Source organism: Andrena cerasifolii, chromosome 4 (assembly GCF_050908995.1).
Source record: "Andrena cerasifolii isolate SP2316 chromosome 4, iyAndCera1_principal, whole genome shotgun sequence".
Taxonomy (NCBI): Eukaryota; Metazoa; Arthropoda; class Insecta; order Hymenoptera; family Andrenidae; genus Andrena; species Andrena cerasifolii.
Genome location: NC_135121.1, coordinates 10,157,092 through 10,179,594, shown reverse-complemented (window position 1 = coordinate 10,179,594; position 22,503 = coordinate 10,157,092). Strand labels below are relative to the sequence as shown.

General features: G+C 50.6%; 1 protein-coding gene across 3 annotated transcripts in view; it reads left to right on the top strand.

Annotated features, from left to right (window-relative positions):
• LOC143367650 (dual specificity protein phosphatase 10) overlaps positions 1-22,503 on the top strand; it is a 74,845-nt gene that overhangs the window by 1,944 nt on the left and 50,398 nt on the right. The window contains exons 3-4 of one of the 3 annotated variants that reach the window (XM_076809697.1): positions 786-986; positions 13,163-14,092. In XM_076809697.1, coding sequence (XP_076665812.1) covers positions 786-986; positions 13,163-14,092 — 1,131 coding nt within the window. Of the gene's footprint in view, positions 1-785; positions 987-7,536; positions 8,267-12,165; positions 12,904-13,162; positions 14,093-22,503 lie in introns of those variants that run through there. The other 2 variants (XM_076809698.1, XM_076809699.1) reach the window with 2 other exon arrangements.

The window sequence follows — 22,503 nt, the reverse complement described above, 5'->3', positions numbered from 1 at the left end:
GTGAATTTTTACATTTTCAAGAGAAAAAGGTACCTGCAGAAATGAATATTTTCCAAAAATTTTTACTGTAAAAAATATCATTCAAATTGTGAATTTTTACATTTTTTAAGAAAAAAAGGAACCTGCAGAAATGAATATCTTTCCAAATTTATTTTACACTTGTCTTTGGTTAGCCTAACCCAGACCTTTTTCTCTTAAAACTATAAAAAAAATAAAATTCACATTGTGAACTTTTACCGGGAAAAAGGAACCTGCAGAAATGAATATTTTCCAGAATTGTTTTACAGTTGTGTTTGGTTAATTAAAAGACAACCATCCCGCACCCAGGCCAACTGAAAATTCAAATTTAAATGTTTTTTTCAGTAAGAATCGATTGCAAAACGATGATCTTAGATTGGCTAATAGTCAATGCTAGACGAGGAAGCCTGTTAAAGAAGCTGAACTTGCTGCCACGGGCTTCCTTGCAATTCCTTTTTCACGAACCTTCGTCCACTCGTCAATTCTCATCAGACATGTACAAGTATTCGACAGCCAATCGTATCGGAGGGGGTAGAAATAAGAGAAACAACACAGGGATCGCTTCCGTGTTACAATTTCCAAGCGATTGCCCAATAAGAGTGCCCCGCCACCTGCTGGAGGCGTGTCACGCCACTGTACCGCGAAATTTTGCAATCGGCGCCGGCCGATCGCCGCTAATGACACACGGCTCTGTCCGTCGCGGCTTAATGACACACCATACAGCGCGTCACGAGATTACACGCGTGAACGGAGGATGCGTTCATTAGCCGTAGAGGTGACTGGCACCGAGGAAAGAGCCGCCAAACGGGCCGCTGTCCCAGAACTGGAAGCGTCACCGTCATCCTCGTCCATCGTCGTCCCGCGGCCGAGCTCCTTGCTGGACAGAGAGAGCAACATGCCAGCCTTGATACGCGCCTGCACTACTGCCACTCTGCCGAGGATCAAGAGATTCAAATTCGCGTCGATCGGTAAGTCGCCAGCTCATCTTATCTCCGCCTCTCTCCTCCCATTCCGTTCACCCGTGCAGTTCGCGCCCTTCCTCGCCTTGCACTCCTATTTACATTCGCGATAAAACGTATCAGCCGACTCGCGATGACGTCCTCTGTTTGCACGAGAAAGATTCTGTTTGCACGGATAACTGTCACTCCAGTAGGGAGAAGCTTCGCGTCGGAACAACGAATCTGCGAACTTAATGAATCGAAAGGGTTAAATACAGTTGTTTCGTTGGTATAGAATGATTCTGCGTCGGCGATGCCCCCGTGTGACTTTTCGTCGTCAAGAGTATGACGTCGAATAAAATCGCACGTAGGCTATGACTCATGCCAGTTTCGACGAATTTTATTTTCCCTTTCGACGACAATCCAGGTGGGTAGCCACAGGTTGTAGAGTGTGTCGCAACCAGCGAATTATCGGTTTATTGATAATGGTACTCGGGGTGGTGACTCGCTATCGATCACGTCCCATTGAATCCTACTTCCCCTTCCCTAGATATCTGTACCTCGACATAAACACAAATTAATATTCCGTTAGTCTCATTATTTTGGGCCATGGGATGTTCTCCAGGTCTGTTCCCCAAAAGGTTCGCGATAAGACTCGCGAATAAGGAGAACCGATCGATCGATCGGTCCCGAAATCGTATCAGCTCCAGGTGTCGCTCGGTGTCGCCGATCGCGCTCGTATTCGCAAATTGTCGATCGGCGGCGCTTGTAATGAAACTCGGACGCGGCTCGAATACGTAATTACCGCGGAAATAGTATACGAGCGGGCCTGGTCAACGGCATAAATATAAATACCGCGGTCGACAGTGTGTGCGTGCACGTTGGGTAAGTAAGCCAAGCCACGACAACGCAGAATCGGTGAGTCAAGTTGTGTGTGACGCCACTCCAGTTCGAGAACCACTTTCTATCTTGCCCCGGTGCTCGCGTACACACGGCATTCCTTGTGTCTTTCGTATATCGATGGCTCGGCTGGTCCCTGGATAACAGGCAGATTCGGGGAACCATCGGATTACCAAATTTCGCGAATTCACTTCCCTCGCCGGACCCTTGGAACTCGCGATGCAGCAGGGTGAGGCAATTCAGTTTGCCCGCTGATGAATCCAGTGCAATCGGCATTCCGATTGCTGAAACATTTTGTAACACCGTCGGCCGAGTCGGGCAGGTGAGACAATAGGTTCTCCAACACTTTAAAGCTCGCTTTCGATGAAATTAGAGGAGTTTCGTTGGAGTGTCTGTCGCTGCAACGCTTTCTAAACGACGATACCTACAAGCAGGGAAGTCGAACAGATTTTCCTATCCTCGCCATTTGCCGACAGGCACGTAAACGTCTCGCGACAAAGCCAAAACCCGTCGTCGCATCTCTGCTCAGTCGCTCGAGTTTCTGCTCGCAAGACTCGGGGACTCGTCGACTCGTTTCACCTGGAAAAACACGGCGATTCGTCGACGTGATTTCTTTTTTCCCGGCGATATGCGCGCCACGACGAATCCGCCTTTTATCTGTACACGGTATGACGTCAGGTTGATAGCGCAAAGACCTGTGTTTACACGCAAGCGCGCGCCTGTGTACCGTGCGTTATCACTATAGCAGCAAGTGTTACGAGCTACCATAAGCCTTAAGCATCTGAGCCTGTGTAAATCGCGATCGCTTGATATACGCGGCAAACAATAAGCGCTACACTGTCGGCTCTGCAACACGAAGAGAATCAGAATTCCCATCCTCCCGAGTAGGTATCTTCTTCGCGCCTTCCCTACTTAAGCTAACCTTCCCTACTCGATCATTTCCACTGTATTCTTAACGAAATGCTTCTAGAGACCTCCAACATCAATTCCCACAAAAATTCAGCAAATTTCGCCGCTTCGAGCAAACAAATTCCCTGAGAAAACCATCGCTCGACTGTAATTCCCCTCTCTGCTCGTCCACCTTCGCGAAAAGTGGCCGTTTCGCCCAAATAGCGCGCAGCTTTCGATCCTGCTCGGTTCCCTCGCCGTCCTCCCTGTATGCGCACGCGATTCGCGCTGTTTCGGCGCGGATCCTCGCGGCGAGACGCGACGAGCCGGTCGGGTGCATTGGAACATGTCAATTGAGACAGTCCTAACAGGGAACGTAAACCTTCCGCGTGCAGAGGCCTCGCGCAAGCATGTTTATCGCTCGTTCGACCCGAGTGATGCTTCTGTGCATGATGTCAGACTCTATCTTTGGCGCGCGCGGAACGGCCCGCGCATCTGCGCACACGCGCGCAAATCTACTCGAGGGAATTTCGACTGGCGCGAATTGAATTAGGCGGGCTCGCTTACTGGGCCGGGGAACGCGAGGAGGAGCGTTAGGAGTGATTGCGAAACTGCGAAGATAAAGGCAAAATTGGGGAGCGGGCAATTGTTGCTGCTGTCCTAAATTGAAGGCTGCGAGGGAACTTTATGATCGACTTTTTGATACCGTGATGCGACTAGGTGTAGTTGACGGAGCATTCCTTGAGCAACTTGGTTATCTCCAGCTCGTCTCCAGAGGAACGTTTACTTCTGATAAATACGGCGACATAAAAATAGTTAATGATAGAAATACATGTTACGCCATGTGTGTTTACTTCTTCCGGTCTGCCTGATGCTGGCTACTGCTCGATGGTGGTCGCTCCGATTCGCCTCTGCAGGCAAACGTATGTATTTCTGCTGACTCTCTTCTCTCGTAATTACTTTCTGTATTAATGCGCTGACAGCGCCAAGTGTCTCGAGGCTCGGGTGTACCTCTCACACGCAGGGGAAAGGTGGGATAGTTGATCACAGTTTTGCTTTTTTTATTAAAATGATAATAATGCTTTGCTTCGTTTGTATTTAATTATGTAAGTTGTGATTCTTAGGGTATTCTGAATATACTTGTACAAATTTCAGAGCTGAAAACTAATTTTAATGACTGAATTTCAAGATTTTCTGACAGTGACGTTGTGCACAAGTATCACTCATTGAAGGGGAGACTTGATCAGTGAACTTTAAGAGGAAATAACACGTTAGCTTTCTAAAGAATATTTATTATCTTCGTCAATAACATGAAATCAAAGGAATGTCATAAAAAGAAAATAAACTATAACTAACTTGAAAGAATTACTGAAAAAAGAAAACCGAAGAATTAAACTCTATGACATAAAGCAACATAAATGCATTCCTAAAAACTATTTCACTTAGATATCATGTGATTAAGATGATAATGAAGGAAAGATTTTCCTTCTCACTTCCCTTGCCGTATTTCTCTGTTTCATTAGCCGTTCTATGGTTCTTTTTGGGGCGTTTTCAGCTGCTCAAGTATCCCTCTATGCACTCGATTTGAAAAAGATGAAGAATGAAACTTACCTTAAAAATTTAGCTCAATCAAAAAACAGCAGTAATAGACCAGAACTTGCTGGTTTTACTTTAAATATTTCAAATCGTTGAAAATGCAACATTTACTCCAAAAGGAGGAAGAACAAGCGGACCGAAATATTTACTTTTTGGCTGCAAATAACATCGAAGCTTCTAACAACATTATTCTACGCTCCCAAAAGAAAACAGCACAGTGAAGTGTTGTGACAATGCAAAGATTACCACGATAGCGTAACAGCAGGTACAAATTGCCAATGTATTAATTAAAAAAACAAAACTGATGCGATCATGTGTCCCCGCTGATCAACTATCCCACCTTTCCCCTCCTTTGCTCGAGACCTACAATTTCCCTTCTATTTTCCACGAAAATCGTTCGCTAGTATTCCTCCTCGCAGAGCAGATACCAGGCATCGCAGACGACTTTATATTCGGAATTCGTAATGCGCGCGCTGGCCTACGATTCTTGTCGATTCACAGCCGATAAATCGCTTACACAGTGTCACCATGTAGATTCATACTTATTTAATGAGCAGACGAAAATAGAAGCCTCTAGGTTGCCTGTATTTACATACATTGCTCCACGAGCGACGGTATCGCGATTCACGAGCCGCTCGAGTCGCTAGCAAGTCCTCATTTTTCTCGCCAGTCGCGTTTCCCTTCGGCATATTTCCACGCGAACCTCCCCTTCCACCCCGAGCGTTCCGGGCGTTCGCGGCGAAGGGGTTTATCGTGCAAAATTCAAGCGATACCAGCAATCTTATCTCGCCCGCCGGATTAATCGAGAATCTATGAGTGCATCGATTAACCCTGATAACGGGCTAAAATAAATCTTGTCGATCTAATACCGCACAGATACCAGATTCGATGCTCGAAATAATAATTTCCTGGCGAACTCGGTATCTTATAGATCTGTCTCTGGATATCGTTCTCCGTTTTTCCTTCGTTCTCGGCGCGACACAGGGACGGCGGGATCTACGTGGATCGACGAAGAATGGTAATTTATGCTGCATGCCGAGAGCACTGATTCCGATCAGATCCCGCGAGGGGAGCTCGCGCTAAAAATCGTCTGGGTAGTTTTGAGAAAGCAGTCGGCATTTTAGTGCCTCGATGTTTCCTACTCGCTGGTCTAATAATACTTTGTTGCATCGGGTTATGTAAGGTTCAGCGATAAATATAGAACTCGTGTCTGTGTTTTTTTTTTTTTTGTAAACCGACCTTGAGTACGATAAAAATGCTGAGTTAGAGATTTGAGGATACTAAACAGGCGAGTGAAAAGAACAGGAATAATATCGTATCGCGCGCGTTTCATTTTCGATATGCTCGTAAATAGATTCGTCAATCCTTCGGCGGTGCCTGTGCTCCAAAGTGTCGAGTAAAGCAGACATAAATAGCAGCGGGCGAGAATTTTGCGGGAAGCGAAGTGTATTAAAATTGGGTACTTCTTTTTACATACGTTCGCCTGAAAAAACAATTTACGTCTGTGCACCTACGGTTCAGCGAAAGCGCGTTTCTCGCGAACTTCCAGGAGTTCGCGAAATGGAATGAGCGTTGAAAAGCAGCGCCCTTCGATGGAACCTTGAAGCTTTAGCCGCTGAGTCTCTAACAAGAAAAGGGGAAGAGGTATCTTCCATCGAAGCGGTAACATTAAGTTTCTCCATATTTGAGGGTTTCTTCCCCCCTCTGTAATCACACCATCAGTTTCTCTGTGGATGAAGGATTGCAGAAACGGCCGTGAAAGAAATTTCCAGCGATGAAGTACTGCTCGATGAATCATTCATGCCCGCGTTCGCGAAAATCGCCTGCGATATAGAGAAAAAAGCCAGGGTGAACGATAATAGCAGTGCGTCGGTCGCGTCGACGGCCAAAGTCAGACTCGACGCGTAGAAATAGGAAATGCGACGTCGGTCTCGAGAACGCGGGAACTTTTACCGAATACGAATGAAACCTGACGGCAAGCGAGCCACCGTCGATTAGAAGATAATTCGTGCGTCCGCGAAGCCCGATTTCTACCGCGAATCGAGCGCGAGAGTCCCTCAGAATTTACGCGACGAGTGATAGCAGCCGCGTTCACCTGGCCTCGCGATTGTAGATTTCTTTTGTGCGCACCAAGCGAGTGTTAAGTTTCATTCGGAGCGTTGATGAATTAAAATTTTCTTAATCGAATCGCGCTTAATCGTCGCTGACACAGGGTTAACATCCCCCGAGGGTTAAAACGACTCGGGGACCGAGCACCTGGCGCTCGTTTTTCCGATATCGCTGTTATCAATGAGAAATTCGTGATCGATCCCTCTTGAAAAGGCGAAAAAAATGAGGAAGCCCTGAGCCTGTCGGAGTGCACGCGCGCGCGTGAGTAGCGAGAGGTGACTCATTGGCTGGCTCTCGGTCACGTGTACGTGTCTGTCCACGTGTACGTGGCTGCATTCGTGCGTGTGTCGATGCGCTGCCACACAGACGCCGCGGTTTACAGTGCCGTACAACGTGGAGTGTTCGAGTTCGCTTGAAAAAGTGCAAGAACCTCTGGTAGCTTCGATAACACCGAACTTCTGATCGTGAATCGCGCGATGGAAGATCAAAGTTTCCGCTTATCGAACCTGAGGAGCAATGAATCGATGGAACTCATTGACGGGTACGAAATAGCGTACTTTCACTCCAAAAATACGTTGCCAGCATGTTATCAAAAGGCTACAGGGAATCATTGCCTTTATAGGGGTGCGTTTACGTTGGAGCTGCGACAATAGCGAAGAAAGAGAAATATTTCTTTCTCGACGCTTTTGTCGTTGGTCATCATAAGTCATCTCGCTCTTATCGTCGCTCTGATCGTTTATCGCAGCTTCGACACAAACGCACCCTTAGACAGAGCACGATCCACAGGAAATCGAATACTCAAAGTTCCCATTGAAGTCTACTTCCGATTAAAATACCTCGAGTGCACTGAGAATTCCCACAAGCAGTGTGTCTTCTTCAAAATTCGACGGCAGCGTATTCCGCGCATCGGGAGAATTGCTGACGATGGCCATGCCATCGACAGGTACGTACGTACGTACCTGTATCGGCGTGCGCTCGCGTGTTCTCGAGCGTTCTCGCGTGTGCTCGCGCGAAGTACCTCCGCAAGTCCTCCTCGGATGGCTCGCGCGCAGCACACAGTTCCCCTCTGGGCCGTGGCCTCGCGGTCGCTATAGCACTCGTGGATCTGAGCGATCGGCGCGGCGCGGCCCGTTCGTTGCTCGTGTTCGTCGTGTACGTGTGCATGTTCGTGTTCTCCGCGGGGACGTGAGAGAGTGCCGCGCTCAGTCTCAGCTCGTCGGCCGCCGTGAATGGATCTATCGAGCACGCTCGGTCGATCGCACGGTCAGCAATCGTGTTTACTTCCGGCCTCTATCGCGCTACAGACCGAGGGACACCGGAAATGTTGACGAAACGAGCCGGGCACGGGGGACGTCGCACCCGCGTGCCAACGCTCTCCTGAACCATCCACCGAACGCTTCCTCGTTCTTCACAACCGAGGATAGAGCCCCTTTTCTTCTCTGCCCTTCTTTCTCTATCTCTTCGTTTCTTCTCCCCATCTCTCTCTTTCTTTCTCTTCTCTCTCTTTCCGTCTCTCTCCCTTCTGGTTCCCTCAAATTCTTCCCCGTTTCTGGTTCACCCGGCGCCCTTACGATCGACTCGACCGCGTGCTCGAGGAACAGGCGCAACCTCGGACCCGGTACTCGACGGGGAGGACAGTGGTGAAGTTCCATGCAGTCGCACGTGGATTATCGTCGGCTGTTATCGGGGGATACGCAGTGCACGGTCTCGAACAGTGAACAGGGATCGAACCACGACGACGGTGCGTCACCGGCACGGCTCGTGAGGCGGCTGTTGGTTTCGTCGTAAAGGCGAACCGGTTCGACCGATCGGGAAAGGTAGGTGCCTCTGACGAACTACGGCTCCGTTCGGCCCTATTTTTTTTCCTCTCCTTCCTCTTCGTCCGGGGTCCTATCTCCTCGTGGTACCTAGGCCCTGATATCAATGAAACGGAATGTTCGCCTGGAGCAATTCAACTTTTCGACCGGCACCGGGCCTGCCTTCGCTTCGATCGAACCGAGGATTCGCGGACCTCGACGAATAACGCAATTAAGAGCGGAGATACAGCAGATGATTCTTAGCGAGACGGACACCATGGTTGATTCGGAGCAACACGTGCGTTGGGTCGCTCTAGGAAGTTCGAACGAGCTCTTCCGCGAGGCGAGGAAGGCTCGATGACGCCGCACGGCTGTTACGAAACGCCGCTGGTCTTCTTTTTCGTGGCAACAGCCGCCGTTCTCGTAATCGGTAGTGACCGAGGGAACCCGGAGCTACTGACTCCTTTCCACAGAGAACCGGAGAACCCTGAAGCTTCACCCTACACGATCTCATTCGTGACGAATCAACGAGAACCTAACCCACACCTAACCCAGACCACTTTGCTACACCAATTCCCAAAGATTTGCCAATCCTCCAGCAATGTAGACCCTCGAAGATTTCTCAAAGTAACCCGATCCTTGAGTACTGCACCTGCCAATCAGGCAACGGTAGAGAGCTTCCTCGTTGGACGCGGATACCAGAGCGTCGTGGAAGCCCCGTGGACGGCGCAAGGACGCTCGTGAACGCTCGAGAGCGGAGCGGATCGGTAGTCGGGCGCGGAACAGAGGCAGCAGGTGCTGGCGCTACACCTGTCCGCAGGCTGAAAGCCCAGGCCCGGGCTGTGCGCGCCGGTTGCCGCTCGAAGCGTCGAATTCCACGGCGTTTACTCATTCCAAACAACGAACCCGAAGACTCGTCGGCGTGGAGGAGAAACTCCGTGGCGCGGCGCTGCTAACACACGGTTACGAGGCCCCTGCAGACAGCCAGAGGGAAAGAGAGAAGCAGAGGAGAGAGCGGCCGCCCGACAGACAGAGAAAGGGAGACCAGGCCAGAGCAGCCTCCTCACCTTCTAATATTAGTTGGCTGAGTCACTCCGATTCGATCCTGCGGCGTCGCCGCGACCAACGGGCGCTGTTAAAGTCCGTTGGCACGGCATTGACACGAAAGGGCTGACCTGCGCGCGCGCGGGTCACCAACAGTCGCAAGCTCCTCGACCTTATGCGGCGCTCTTTTGTCCTGGACGACGGTGGGCGGCTGTAGCAAGCCATTCAGACTCGATGCTTGAATGATAAGAATGATTCTGGGTACGCGGAGGTTGGTGGACGCGGGAAACCGCGGGTGAACGTTGGGGGTTGACGAGGGTGGGTAATGTAAACTGTTTGAGAACGGAAATGTGTGAACCTCGGGATCTGGCAACGATCGATTTCATTCTCGTAGGTTTCCGAACGGAGAAAGTATAGCGTCCCCGCGTGGATTCTTAAATCTGCGGGGGAATGTTGAGGGTTGTTGGGGGTTGACGAGGGTACATAACGCAGAGTCTTTGAGAAAGAAATAGATGAACCCTGGGATCTGGCAGTGATCGATTTTATGCTCGTACGTTTCGGAGCAGAGAAAGTGGTGTCTTCGCGCGGAGTCTCGAATCTACGTGGAACTTACCCCTGAAATAACGTCCCCGCGTGACTCATTAGCAATTCAAACAGAGGTTCTGGGTATGCAGAAGAAAAAGCAGACCCTGCAAGTGGATCTCGCTCGCAGGCCGTTGGAGATTTACTCTAGAGCAAGATTAACAAATCCCCAGATGAACGAGAACCAGTGGCATCACGCGGCCGCCGGAACAACGAGTGGAAAAATAAAGATCCGGGCTCCCACGAGGCTCTAAAATCAACAGTATCGTTCGTGTTGCGAGCCACTTGTATTTCCCTTTCGCTTCGTCACGGCGGCTCCGTAAACAGACGTCAAGGGACTGCTGCCATTTTTTACGCGGAACCACGTCAACCGGTGCTCCAAATATATCGACGTCGTCCGAGCCGCGTTGCTCTTCGAATTAAAGCGTCGGTCGCCCGAGCTCTCCCGGTTCCGCCGGGTGGGCCTCGCGGTTCCGCGATCGGTTGCGTCGAAGGGCCGCAGAGAAATTCCCGATGCACCGCGTAATTTCTAAGTCGGGCCACCATCGCTGTTGCGTCAAACCTTTCGTAACGTCTCGGGACCCGTTGGTCGTCGTCCAACTTCCAAATTAGATCTGCTTCCCCTGTCACTCTCGCGACAATGGCATAATCGCGTCCATAAATCTTCTCTGGGGAGATTGCCGAAAATTTGCCAATTCTTCATTCAGCGTCCTCCGGCAGAGAAATTTATTGCCACGCTTGTCGCCGTTCACTCGTCGCCAAGTTGTGTTTCAATGCCCCACTCCTCCCTCGAATTATACCATCAAATGATTAACCCCCGATACACGCGCGTTCCAAGTTCCAACCACCCACGACGAACGGTGCCCGCGGTTTGCCAGGCGGGCACGTTCCTCTGAATTACTCGTGTTGCCCCGTGTCGTTGCTCGTAATTGCTCGCTCGATACTCGGACGGGTACGTCACTCGGAGCCCACACGCATGAATATTCAAAGGCAGCCCCGTCGATGGCACAATTTCGTCTAACGAGCGACGAGGGACGAGCGATCGCGCAAGCGGCGTTCGTTCACCTCTTTTATCGGCCGTTCTCCACCTGAAACGCAGCCGCCGGACGGTGGAAAAACTGTCCCGGTCGCTTATCTGCTGCCGCGTGTACTGGAGATACGGGCGGGAACGGTGTTGCACTCGAACGATTCTAATGCAGCCGACTTGCATCGGCGAGCGTGCTTTCACTCTCGACCGAGCTAACGAACGACGGCACCGGACCAGCCGCCGATTGTTATGCAACCCTCGCGCGCGCGCGCGCGCAGCCATTATTTCAGGTTCGCTTATGAACGACATCCTCCAAGGTTAATAAAGTCAATCGTTCGCCTCGATGCCGGTTACTCGTGCCTGATAAAGGATTAAGTGTCGCTCTAAACGGTCCGGCACACGGCGCGCTGGTCGCGCTGACGTTCGGCACGTGTCGCGCCGTGGATATTAATGTTGTTGCGTCGTGTTATGTTGATGAGTCGAGTGAAAGAGAGGTGGAGGGAAGTTCTGGTAGAGGAAGGTGAAGCGGGGTGGATCTTTAGACTCTGTAACTCGAAGTAGGAGGCAGTTGTTTGGCTTGCAGAATGAAAGGAACGTCGAGGTGGTTGGATTTCCATGTTACTGTCTAGGAAGCTGCGTCTGTTCTTCCAAATTACCGGCAGTAGTAGTCACAAGCAATCAGTCACCGTTGACGCGCCGCCCAGTGGCTTTGATCTATCTGGATCGTACCTGGAACGTCGCACTGAATCACAGTCAAAGGCTCCCTTTCGCGTTCTCGCGCAACAAGCAGGAACGAATGATCGGGGGCATAAAACGATTTCGCGCTGACATAATAACGGGAGGAATAAAGTACGAGTCCAGCGCATTTACCATTCATCAACAAGACGTCCGACTCTCCGCTCGGTCCCGAGATAATGACTCCGCGGTAGCACCTGTGCAAGCCGTGGAATATTTTCGTCGCCGTGATCTGCGCAAAGCGACCGCAAAACGCGGGGAGCGTATTTCGGTGGCTTGACTCATCGCCTCCGTATTGCTATTTAAAAGCATCAAAACGTCGGTAACGCGTGTATCGAGCGTAGTATTCGACTCGGCGTCACGATAATTCTGTCGTATCGCCGACTCGGAGCCTTGGACCGGCGGTTCTCGGGAAGCTTTCCAAATCGAGCCGCCGATTTCGCTGCGTTATCATCTACTATTCGGAACGGTGGTCGCGCCGTGATCGAGAGGTACACCTTCTAATCGCATTAATCCCCCGGTGTGTCACGATTATCGTGCGTCCGTTATCGTATCTCGCGTCATTGTTCCACGCGGAACAAAGCGCTGCGACTTTATTAGCCACGCGCTGTTTACAAACTAATAAATCATCGGGCGTATTACGTGCCGTTAGATGTTGTTTTAGAGCTACCCGAGGGTTGCGGCCTTGATAGGAATTTGAGGCAGGTCGCTTCTGCTTCCATTCATCCTCGTTGTACATCGGTGAAGTAGTTGCAATCTAAACGCGTACGTTTCGTGGCAAACAGGCGGTCCGAGACTTAAAGGACTAGAAGTCCAGGGAACCTCGCGAGAAGCTTGCGTCTCGGCGCACCCGAGTGGACAGAGTTAATGACCAGCTAGCTGGAGACAACGGGCAGCGAGCGCTTGCTTTATCGTAGTTCATGGAAGCCTAGCAATAAGGAAGCGCGAGAGATTTCACAAGCCATGAAACGATCAAGTGACTCACTCGATTAAGCGGCATTGTAAACGACTCGGTATCGGCGTCAAAGTGATCCGAGTTGTCATTTGGAGGCGATAGATTAAAGGTCGCTGCACGCTCGCTGCCGATCCCCGTTCCCAGGGTATCGTTGACCTAAGCACGCGGGTCGACTTCTTCGTGGTCGCGGGCGATAAGGCGGGCGAAGATGCGCTCCCAACGACGCCGGCCGCGACTGTCGCTCGGGATCCTCGAAAATCGTCGAAAGCTTTCCGAGATCCGTGCCAAAGTCAACAGCCCGACGGCGATCTAATTGTAAGTCGAGGGATTCAAAGGGTGGGGGGTTGGGATCGGTATTCGTCATCGGAGGCTTTCCATTACGGACCTTTTGTTCCTCGAAGCTCTTTAAATAGACTCCCATGTGTTTAATCTATCGGGAGCTAGATAATCAACCCATCCGTCGCCCCACTGTGTCTCGACTCGTCGAAATCAAGTCCACGGAGCACCGGTGCTTTTCCGCCCGCGTTCTCGCCAGCGACCGCCCATCTGACGATCATCCTCCCTTCTTTTTCAGCGTCGACGTCGGGGCCGCGTCTCGATATAACCACGCCTGACGTCAAGGCAGCGCATCACCACCAACAACACCAGCAGCCGTCGTCGTCGTCCTCGCTGTCGTCCTCGTCCTTGTCGCCGTCACCGATGTCGACTCTGGTGTGCTGCGAGCCGGTCTCGGCCGGACGCTCGCGGGACAACCTCAAACTGGTTCTGAACCGTAGCCTGAGCGAGCCAGGCCCGCCAGCCAGCGCGTCCACCTTCCTGTCCTCCCCGACGGCCACCGTCTCGCCAAGTTCCTCGACCAGCAGCGGCGTGGACAGCTGCATCGTCGACCACAGCGACAGCAACGACTGCAGCCTGAACGCCAGCGGCAGCAGCATCAGCGGTTGCAGCAGCTCCAGCAGCTCTAGCAGCGGTACCGACTGCGACCATCCCCTGGCCGACGTCCACCGTCACTACCACCATCTCCACCACCATCACCACTTTCATCAGCTATCCGCGTCCAAGCGCTGCAAGCTGGAGACCGTGAGCCTGCCGGCGAGCCCCTGCTCCGAGAACAACACGCTCCAGCGGCAGCTGGTGCTCCAGAGGACCAGGACCATCACCGCCAACGAGCTCGCGTACCGCCTCCTCGGCCAGCAGGCCAACAGACCGGTCATCCTCGACTGTCGCCCGTTCATCCTCTACAACGTGAACCATGTGAGGGGCGCCATCAACGTGAACTGCTCCGATCGCTTCAACCGCAGGAGGCTGCAGCTCGGCAAAGCGACCCTCGCCGACCTGGCCACCACCAGGGAGGGAAAGGAGCTCCTACGGAGAAGGCACTACAGAGAGGTGGTAGTCTACGACGATTGCACCGACGACGTCGACAGGCTACCCGTCCAGCACCCCCTGTTCCTCGTGCTCGTCGCCCTGCTGGACGACAACAGGGAGCCCACTCTTCTTCTCGGTGAGTGAATCGCATTTCTAATTCTAAGTGCTTGCACCTTTCATCGGGGATTCTTGCGCTAAACTATACCCAGATGATTTCCGGAAAAACTGTCAACTGGCAGGTCCTGGGAGCCACCGGCGAAATATGCGCGACAGATGCGAGCTAGACGTTCGGAGGAACAAAGACAATTTTCCATTCTTCTAGATCAGAATATTTATAGACCATCTAGCCTATTCGCAGCGCGGATAGAGTTAGCGTTAGGAACGGATTAAGCTTCTCTGACGGCTAAGTACGCGTGAACGCGTTATATTCGTTGTTTGTTGTTTATGTAAGATCACGCGGCAGCGTCTGAGTTTCGGAAATAACGATGATGCGACCGTCTCGAAAGACGGCTGTGCGCCTTTCCTTTCGCCTTCCGTCCGTGCGCGCCGAACAGCGCGACGCAACCTTTGCGAATCCCGTCGATGCAACCCTCGAACAGCTGAAACGAGTGTCGATTAAGAAAGCTCGCACTTTTCTTGGCGACGGTTCCGGTCCCCGCGTTCGTTTCGCTCCGGCGAAGGCAGTGGGCGGCGGTTGAACGGGAAACTGAATGGAAAATGTCGGGGAAACGTGGGTGGGAAGATTGCGTATCGGCGGTGGCTCGTGCTCCTCTCTATCGGCGCTCGAGTAACAGTACTCGCGGTACTCCACTGAACGCGTTCCCTCGCCTCGAAACGCGCGCATACGTGCCCGTTTTGCGGAATGCGGCTGTCCGCAGCCTGGGAGCTCTTCGACCACGATCCGTTGCCCAGACATCAAACGAGCAGCCCGAGTTCCTTTAATCAACCGGGCGCGAGAATCGTGCCGATCTCGTACAGCCCGCTTGAGATTCGTCTGATCGACGGGGACCTTTGAAGATTCTGGGACGTTGGCGTTCGTGGTTTATTTAGTTTGGATCTGTATCACTTGTAGATCTCGTTCAGGCGCGGAATATTTAGGCGAACCGGCAAATATACAGTTGAACTTTGTCGCTGCGGGTATTTTGGAACAGAAGGAAGAAGTATGAAAGAGGCATTGTGGTATGAAAATACCTGGAGAGCGAACAGCAGCGGGAAGAAGTAGAGGCGACAGCGGTCCGAGGGAAATAGAAGATGACGGGTGAACCTATCCTGTCTTCTTCCTATTGTCCCTCTCTGTCTGTACTATCTGTGTTATGTGTGTTGTGCGCGGGTAACTTCACTCACATGCACCAGGGTAAAGGCAGGTAATATGGAACATCTGATTTCAAAAGCTTGTCAAAAGTAGGAGAATTTGTTTTTTTTTTTAATAAAACTGACACGAGGGGACGAAGGAACTAATGCATAATCATATTTACATAGTCAAATGGAAAGAAATCCTAAAAGATTTAACCGATTTTGTTTCAATCGTCAAGGGAACCGAAGTACATTGCGCTGACGATAACGGTCATTTTCATTTAGTTTTGTGTTGAGGAACGTTTAAAGAAAGAATATAGTGAGACGAACATTATAAATGTTATGAAAAAAGCTCATGATAAACTGAAATTAATATAATAGTGGTTGCGTCGTTATTTTTAAGTTGTATGACAAAGTTTTATCATAGCTTTATTGCAAATCAGTTTAATTGAATAGTAACTAACTAACTAACTATATTATTCTGCCTTAAAGCTTTAAAAGCTTGAGTTAAGGCTCTAAAAGCTTGGAGTGTAAGACTTAGAACTTCTACATTAAGTTTTAAGGCTTCCAAAACTCGAGCTTTGTACATATTCACTTCACTACGTACAATTTATACGACCCGAGCCTTCGAGCTTGAAGACTCGAGCTGTAAAGGCTAGAGCTCTCACAGCTACAGGGTTCGAGCCTTAAGGGTTCGAGCCTTTAGAGTTTGAACTCGAGCTCTTGAAGCTCACGGCTCGAAGCTCATTTTAACAACACTCGTTCGCCCGTTATCTTCCCTCTTCCTTGGACCGGCCACCATTGCTCTGTTCACTCTCCAGGTATTTTTATAGCTCAATGAAAAGAGGTACCTGTGCGCGGCGACGCGGTACGTTATCGCCAGTCATTCAGAACTATCTGAAAATGGCTCCGCCGCCCGAAAAGGAGAGCGTCATTCTGCTCCGAATACTTTAATGGAGCCACTACAAACGATCCACTTGACACGCGAGCACGTCGAACTGCGCAATCTTAAAAGAACGAATTACTACATTCCGTGCTGGGGACAAGCTTCCGCCTCGTATCGTCGACGCGAACCTTCTTCCTTAATTACGCTGAATGAAATTATCATTGATAAACACGGGTGTTCCTAGAAATCTTTGTAAACACGTCCCGTGCTGTACGCCGGCGCCGTGGGCTGTCGTCACAATTTGTCAATCGGCCAAGATTGATAACCTTCCCATAGCGCGCCCGTATCTTTCCGTTTCTCTGCGCGTCCCGCCGCGGCACAGTGTCATTGTTCCCGCGTGTTGGTGAGTGTGTATCCGAGGATCTAGCGATTTCGATAACGCGCGGTGACGCTGCTCGTCGGGGCGGCGGCGCAGAAACGTTCGACAGTGACTCGTCGGAAAGTGTGATAAACGGAATACTAGCTTTAAGCCGTTCCAGCGAACGTAGACGGGGGAAGATGTAACGCGACGCGGCTAGCCGTTCAGCAGCGCGCGCTGTTGGCGAAAAATTTTCCACGCCTCGCGAATCTGTCTGGGTGAGATCGTTTTCCTCCGTGCTGACGGTGGAGCGTTTCCTTCGCTGACTAGCTGAAACTCAAATGCCAAGACGAGCATACACTTTGCATAATAAATCTCCATCGGCGCGGTTCTTCCCTGGTTGAATGGAAGAATCGCGTACCGAAAACTTCCATTCACATGCTTTTGGGCTCGTCGGAAACGCTCGAGGACAAAGCAGCCACGGATCGGAACCCTTAGATTCGAGAATGGCCCCAGCGCTGAAACTTTTCCAGCAAACCTGGAGCGTTAAAAACAACTTGAAACCCAGCCGCGGACTTTCGCCTTAGGACTTCGAACTCTCCACACGCTCGAACACTCTCGGCGCCGTTATCGCGAGCCGAAATTTTATCGCGTGCGCGAATAATATCGCCTATTATTCACGGTCCCCGCTGTTTACGCCGGGCCGCTGACGGGGGCACCGTGAAAGCGACTGGGACCAGCTGTTGCAGCAGAATTTTACCAAGTTGGTCGTCGATAGATGGTGAGGGGCGGAGGGAGGGGGCAGGAAAGTCTGTCGGGGTAGTTGCTCGAGCAAAGAGGACCAGAGTCTAGAAGGGCGGAGGGGTGGTGGAACGCGTGACGCTCGCGTATCGACGCCGCGACGCTCGTATCGGCGTTTGGCAAACGGAATCAGGGACGAGAGCAGCAGCCCAGTGGCGGCATAGTGTAGTGCGCAAATTCTGGCCGACTATTCGCGGCGTCATCTCCGACGTGAGTCACTCCTATGAATAGATCCCCACCTTTTGCCGCGTCGCGGCGCGCGCTCGCGTATATCGCGATCACTTGGGCCCCTTTGGTCGCCGTTTATCTCTTTCCTCCTCGTTTCCCGACTTTCCCTCCGCGCTCTATCGCGCCTCTTCGCGGGCACCGCGTGCACACCGTACTATGTATACCTATCCCCTGCGGAAACTCGAGCACTCCGCATCTTCGCCCCATTCGAAGCCTCTCTCTGATATCCCCACCCTAAGCCGAGGCTCTCCATTAATCTACAACGAGCTTCAGGCTTGTTGCTCTGTTGATAGAGGCTTTCCAACGGCCTTGTTTTTTTTTTTTTAAACGCCCACGATATTTTCGAAAGCCTGCATTATTTATTTAGTCGCTCGCGTCGCTCCCAGCGACCGCTGACTTCAGAGGCGGTTTCCCGAAACGCCGGCCACTCGTGAGGCTGTCGCGAGGGGGGAATTGAAGCCCGCGCGACGTGACATAAGTGTAGCGTGAAATTGCCGCGCGTAATTGCACGTTACGCGATCCCACGATCCTTGGAAACGGTGGCTCCGGCAGGGGCAGAACGTTTCGCTGGGCACCGCGGATCGGGCCCGTTATCTGTCCCGGTCGCCTCGAGTCGCGCTGGAAAAGTCATTTGTCACGGCCGGTACCTTCTGCGCGGCCTCCTCGGGCGGCGCGTACGTACAACGTGCACGCGGACCGTTTTCTTCCATCGCCTGCACGCGTCGATAGGCCTGGAGGGGAGGGAATGGTCTCGATATTATTCGTCGACACCCCGCGCGTGACCAGTGTCTGCGCGTTGCGTTCGGTGCAGTAATCGAGAATGCATATGCATAAACTCTCGGTCGGAAAAACAGCCAGCCTTAGGATTATGAAAAAACCGCGTGACTCACGGCATTGGGCGGCCTTCTAGTTTCTATTTCTTCCTGCGAAAACCGACCGAGGGACTTCTTTTTCCGCGGCGAAAGAAATAGTTATGAGACAGCGATCCGCAGGAGGGAATTATCGCGCTTGACAAAGGTGTACCAGCTGTGATCAAAGAAGTATTCAGTCGGAGGGAAGCTTGCGTCATAGAAGATTCCTGCGCTTCCCTTTGTGTCTGGTCAGAGCCAAGGAATCATCGACTTTGCCAATTCTAGTAGGCACAGATAGCTCCCAGAGAACCAGACTGTCTACTGGGAAAGTTGAATCGGCTGGGGAAGGTTCTCAGGTAACCGGAAAGAAAGTGGATGGCGCCAAGGAACGGCCATCGCGTCAATACTTTGGACACTTTGGAATCCACTGGGTGTCAGCCAAAGAAGAGCGTCGACCGTTTCCAATTATCTGCCCTCCCGGATTCTACTCGACCTCGTCCCTTTCCAATTCCATCTGGGATATCTCGTCGATTATTCCCCCCTCCTGGGTGTCGATTATTTATCGATCGACGTTGTTCGCGGCTACTGGATGTTCGTCGATGTCGAAAACAGTGTCGCGATAACAGTTTCGCTCGCAAGGTGGACATTGACGGATGCCATTAGATACCGCGCGGCCATTAATTAATCTTTATCTGCTGGTAATCGGGCCGACGACATATCGCTGGAGCTCGAGCCACAATCTTTTAATCACTCCTACCTGCCCGCGTGGTATCGTTGCTGATCAGCGATCGTTTATTAGCGGTTCTTTCGGTCCCGCCGATAAGTAGATGCCACCGATTTTCATTGGCACGCCAGAGTCCGATAGAATTCGAAAGTCTGTACCAACAGGTTAAGGGTACGTTTACGTTGGAGCTGCGATAAACGATCAGAGCGGCGATAAGAGCGAAGCGTCGAAATGGATTATATTGTTTTATAATGGAACTGTTTACATTGGAGCAGCGAGTAGAGCAACGCTTACTACATAGATGACCAACGATAAAAGCGTCGGGAAGGAAATATTTCTTTTTCTTCGCTATTATCGCAGCTCCAACATAAATGTACCCTTAGGCTATCAGGATGCTGATTAACATCTCTCTCCGTGGTTCTACTTGCGGTGCTACGTAGGGGTGTTCGATTCTAATTCGATTCTTCAAAAAATCGATTCTTTTGGTTGAAAGATCGATCTTTTGAATCGATTCTTTGGTATCGGAGTTTTCCCAGAATCGATTCTTTGGTATCGGATTTTTCCCAGAATCGATTCTTTGATGTAAGAATCGACAATCAATTTGTTGCCGTCTGGGGGAATTAATTGCCACTAATGAAAGGACCAATCAAACTGCTTTTTGCGTAGGTTTTCCTGGTCTTATACGTTTCCCGCCATTTATCTTTCTTTACCATTCTTCTTTCTTCCTTCCTTGTGTATTTTCCAAAACCAGAAATATTTTAACTGATCACAGAAATAGTTTATCACCTGAACATTCTCAGCAATTATTGTTTTTAAATTCCTTATCGATGCAAGAATGGCAATTGCATAATGAATAAAATATTTTAAATGAATAGCAAAATATTTCTTCTATTCAATACAATGCCGTTCAACAACTATCCCAAATTGTTCCTTGTAAAAGTATTTTTTATATCGATTCTTTCAAAATTATTCAAATCCGACTTCTATGTACGTATATGTACTAATTTTGGAAAAAAGGTTTTATGGCGATTCTTTTCCTCTCGATTCTTTGGTTCAGATTTTTTAGAAGGATCGATTCTTATAATTCGATTTTGAACCGATTCAAAAATCGATTCTTTGAGGTGAATCGAACACCCCTAGCGCTACGTCACTTCGACGCTACTGTTCAAGGGACTTTGCGGAAGAAGCCTCTGCTAATCACGGAGAACAGAGTTAGCATCTAGCCGGAATTCTGTGAAGCATAGAACTCCCCCCAGGTGCTCCTTCAAAAATACCGATCCACGTGCTCCGGCGTTGCTAGCGTTTTCGCAAGAGCCTCGACGGAAACGGGGCTCCGATGGTGGGCATAATTCGCGTCCCGCGTTGGACAGCTGGCAGCCGTTTAAATTTATCTTGGATTTGCGTCACTGGGTCGGTTTATTGCCAGTAAAAGCGTTAACTGGCCTCAAGTTCGACGGAAGCGTGTCCCGATTGTTGTTGCACGCTGGCGTCCGAGACGGTTCCCGTGGGTTGGCGGGCGCGGGATCGCGGATTCCGCCGCGGCGGGGACCAACCGCCGGGGCAACGATTATAAATACATTTACGTCGAATCTTCTCGAGGCTGGGTCCCGCGGCCGGGAGGTTATCGACTGTCCAATCCGAAGGATACGGCTTTTTCGTGCGATGACGGCGGCGGGCAGGGTTAAATTAGCGATGAACTAAGCGACGGCGGATCCACCGCGACGCAGAGCCGCCTTGGGGAAGCGCAACAAAGGGGAGCGACACACACGCCGGCGGCGACTCTTCCGCGTTCCCAAGTCTGCTTGGGAACATGTATATTTTCCGGAGGAATTCCACGATGATTAGGCAGATCTGCCTCCGCGGGACGTCTCCGCTTCTTCTTCCTCGCGCTACTGATGGAGCAGACCGGGGGCGGTAGTGACACTTTGGCTTTGGAATACGATCACGCGACAACCATTACAGTTAGAACAAAAGTTTCAACAGTTTCGCTGTATGTAAATTGTAAAGTAATGTCCAGGTTAGTAATTAAAAATGAGAAGCGGGGAAATGGAGCTGCATGGGGTAGATAGTATTTGTGTTAATATCTTTCATATATATCGCGTCTCATAGGGCCAAGAAATTATCGCGTTGCAATTGGTCCCTCTGAATTCACAGAAATTCCCCTGACAAGCAACAGAAGCAGCTTACAGCACAAGTTCCCCGGTCAGATTCTCCCTGAATTCACCGCGGACCCTCCCCGACGATGGTCCGTTCGTAACAGGTCTAATCGCATTCGCGACGTCGCATGTAACAGACGACAGCCGCTTGCATAATTTACGACGAAGACGACGCACATGCAGCCCCGCGTGAGCGCGATTCGAATCGCGTGGTTGTTATCTCCGCGCGCACCGATATCGCGGCTGCGCGCCGCGTCGCATCGCTCGAGAGCCGGGTGGCGCTTAGTTCATCGGTGAATTTAGCTGGGCTTTGCTCTCCTGTCACCTCGAGGAGCGTGCGGCCATGTAACCATCGCGTTTGCTCGACAACGGCCGCCTATCTCGGGCTTTTCACGCTCCAAGGGTTGGGCAACGCTCTCGATCAAGCAACCTTCTCCCTGTCTCGCTAGGGACCAAAAGACATAGCATTACCGTTGGCTAGAACCGTGATTTGTGAATCACGAGTGATCCGATCACGTTCATTCCCAATCACGGTGATTTTTCACAGTGATCCGTGATTTCCGTGATCGCTTTCCGATGGGTGCAGGCAGAAGTGATTCGCGATTTTCGTGAGCTGCTTGGTGGAAAGTATAACTGCTCTTTGCACGCGCCACATAATCCCAATTTCTAATTTCTCTTGGAACATTCTCAAGTCCTCACTGTGCTTATAGAATCTCAGTTGTATATTTTGAACCAATGTAATCGTTCTTGATCTATTTAATTTAACAAATACTTCTTCGCTTTCGTTAAAAAGTATAATGTACATGTGAAAACTTTAGCCAATCAAACCAGTGCGTGCACACATTGACTATTTATGAATGTACATACTAAATATATATATATTCGCTGAATTAGCACGCTTTGACTGTAACACAAGCTATATTGAAGTATCTTATAAAAAATAATTCAATCAAGATCAAGAATCACGATCACAGTAAACAATTCACTCAAGTTAAAAAAATCACGATCACGGTCGTGATTTAACTTCATTCACGACCGTGATCGTGATTCTGCGATCACTGTGATAAATCACTGTTAGTGATTTTTCACTCCATCGCTACGTAGCATTCAAAGTAACACGGAGTGCAGCATGAATTCTGGAGCCACCTCGACCGGCCCAGAGCTTTCTGGGGGGCAGGTTCGGCACCGAAATCCCGCGCCTTTCGATCTATTTCGATCGGCTCGATCATCGTGGTCGCGGCTAAACATTA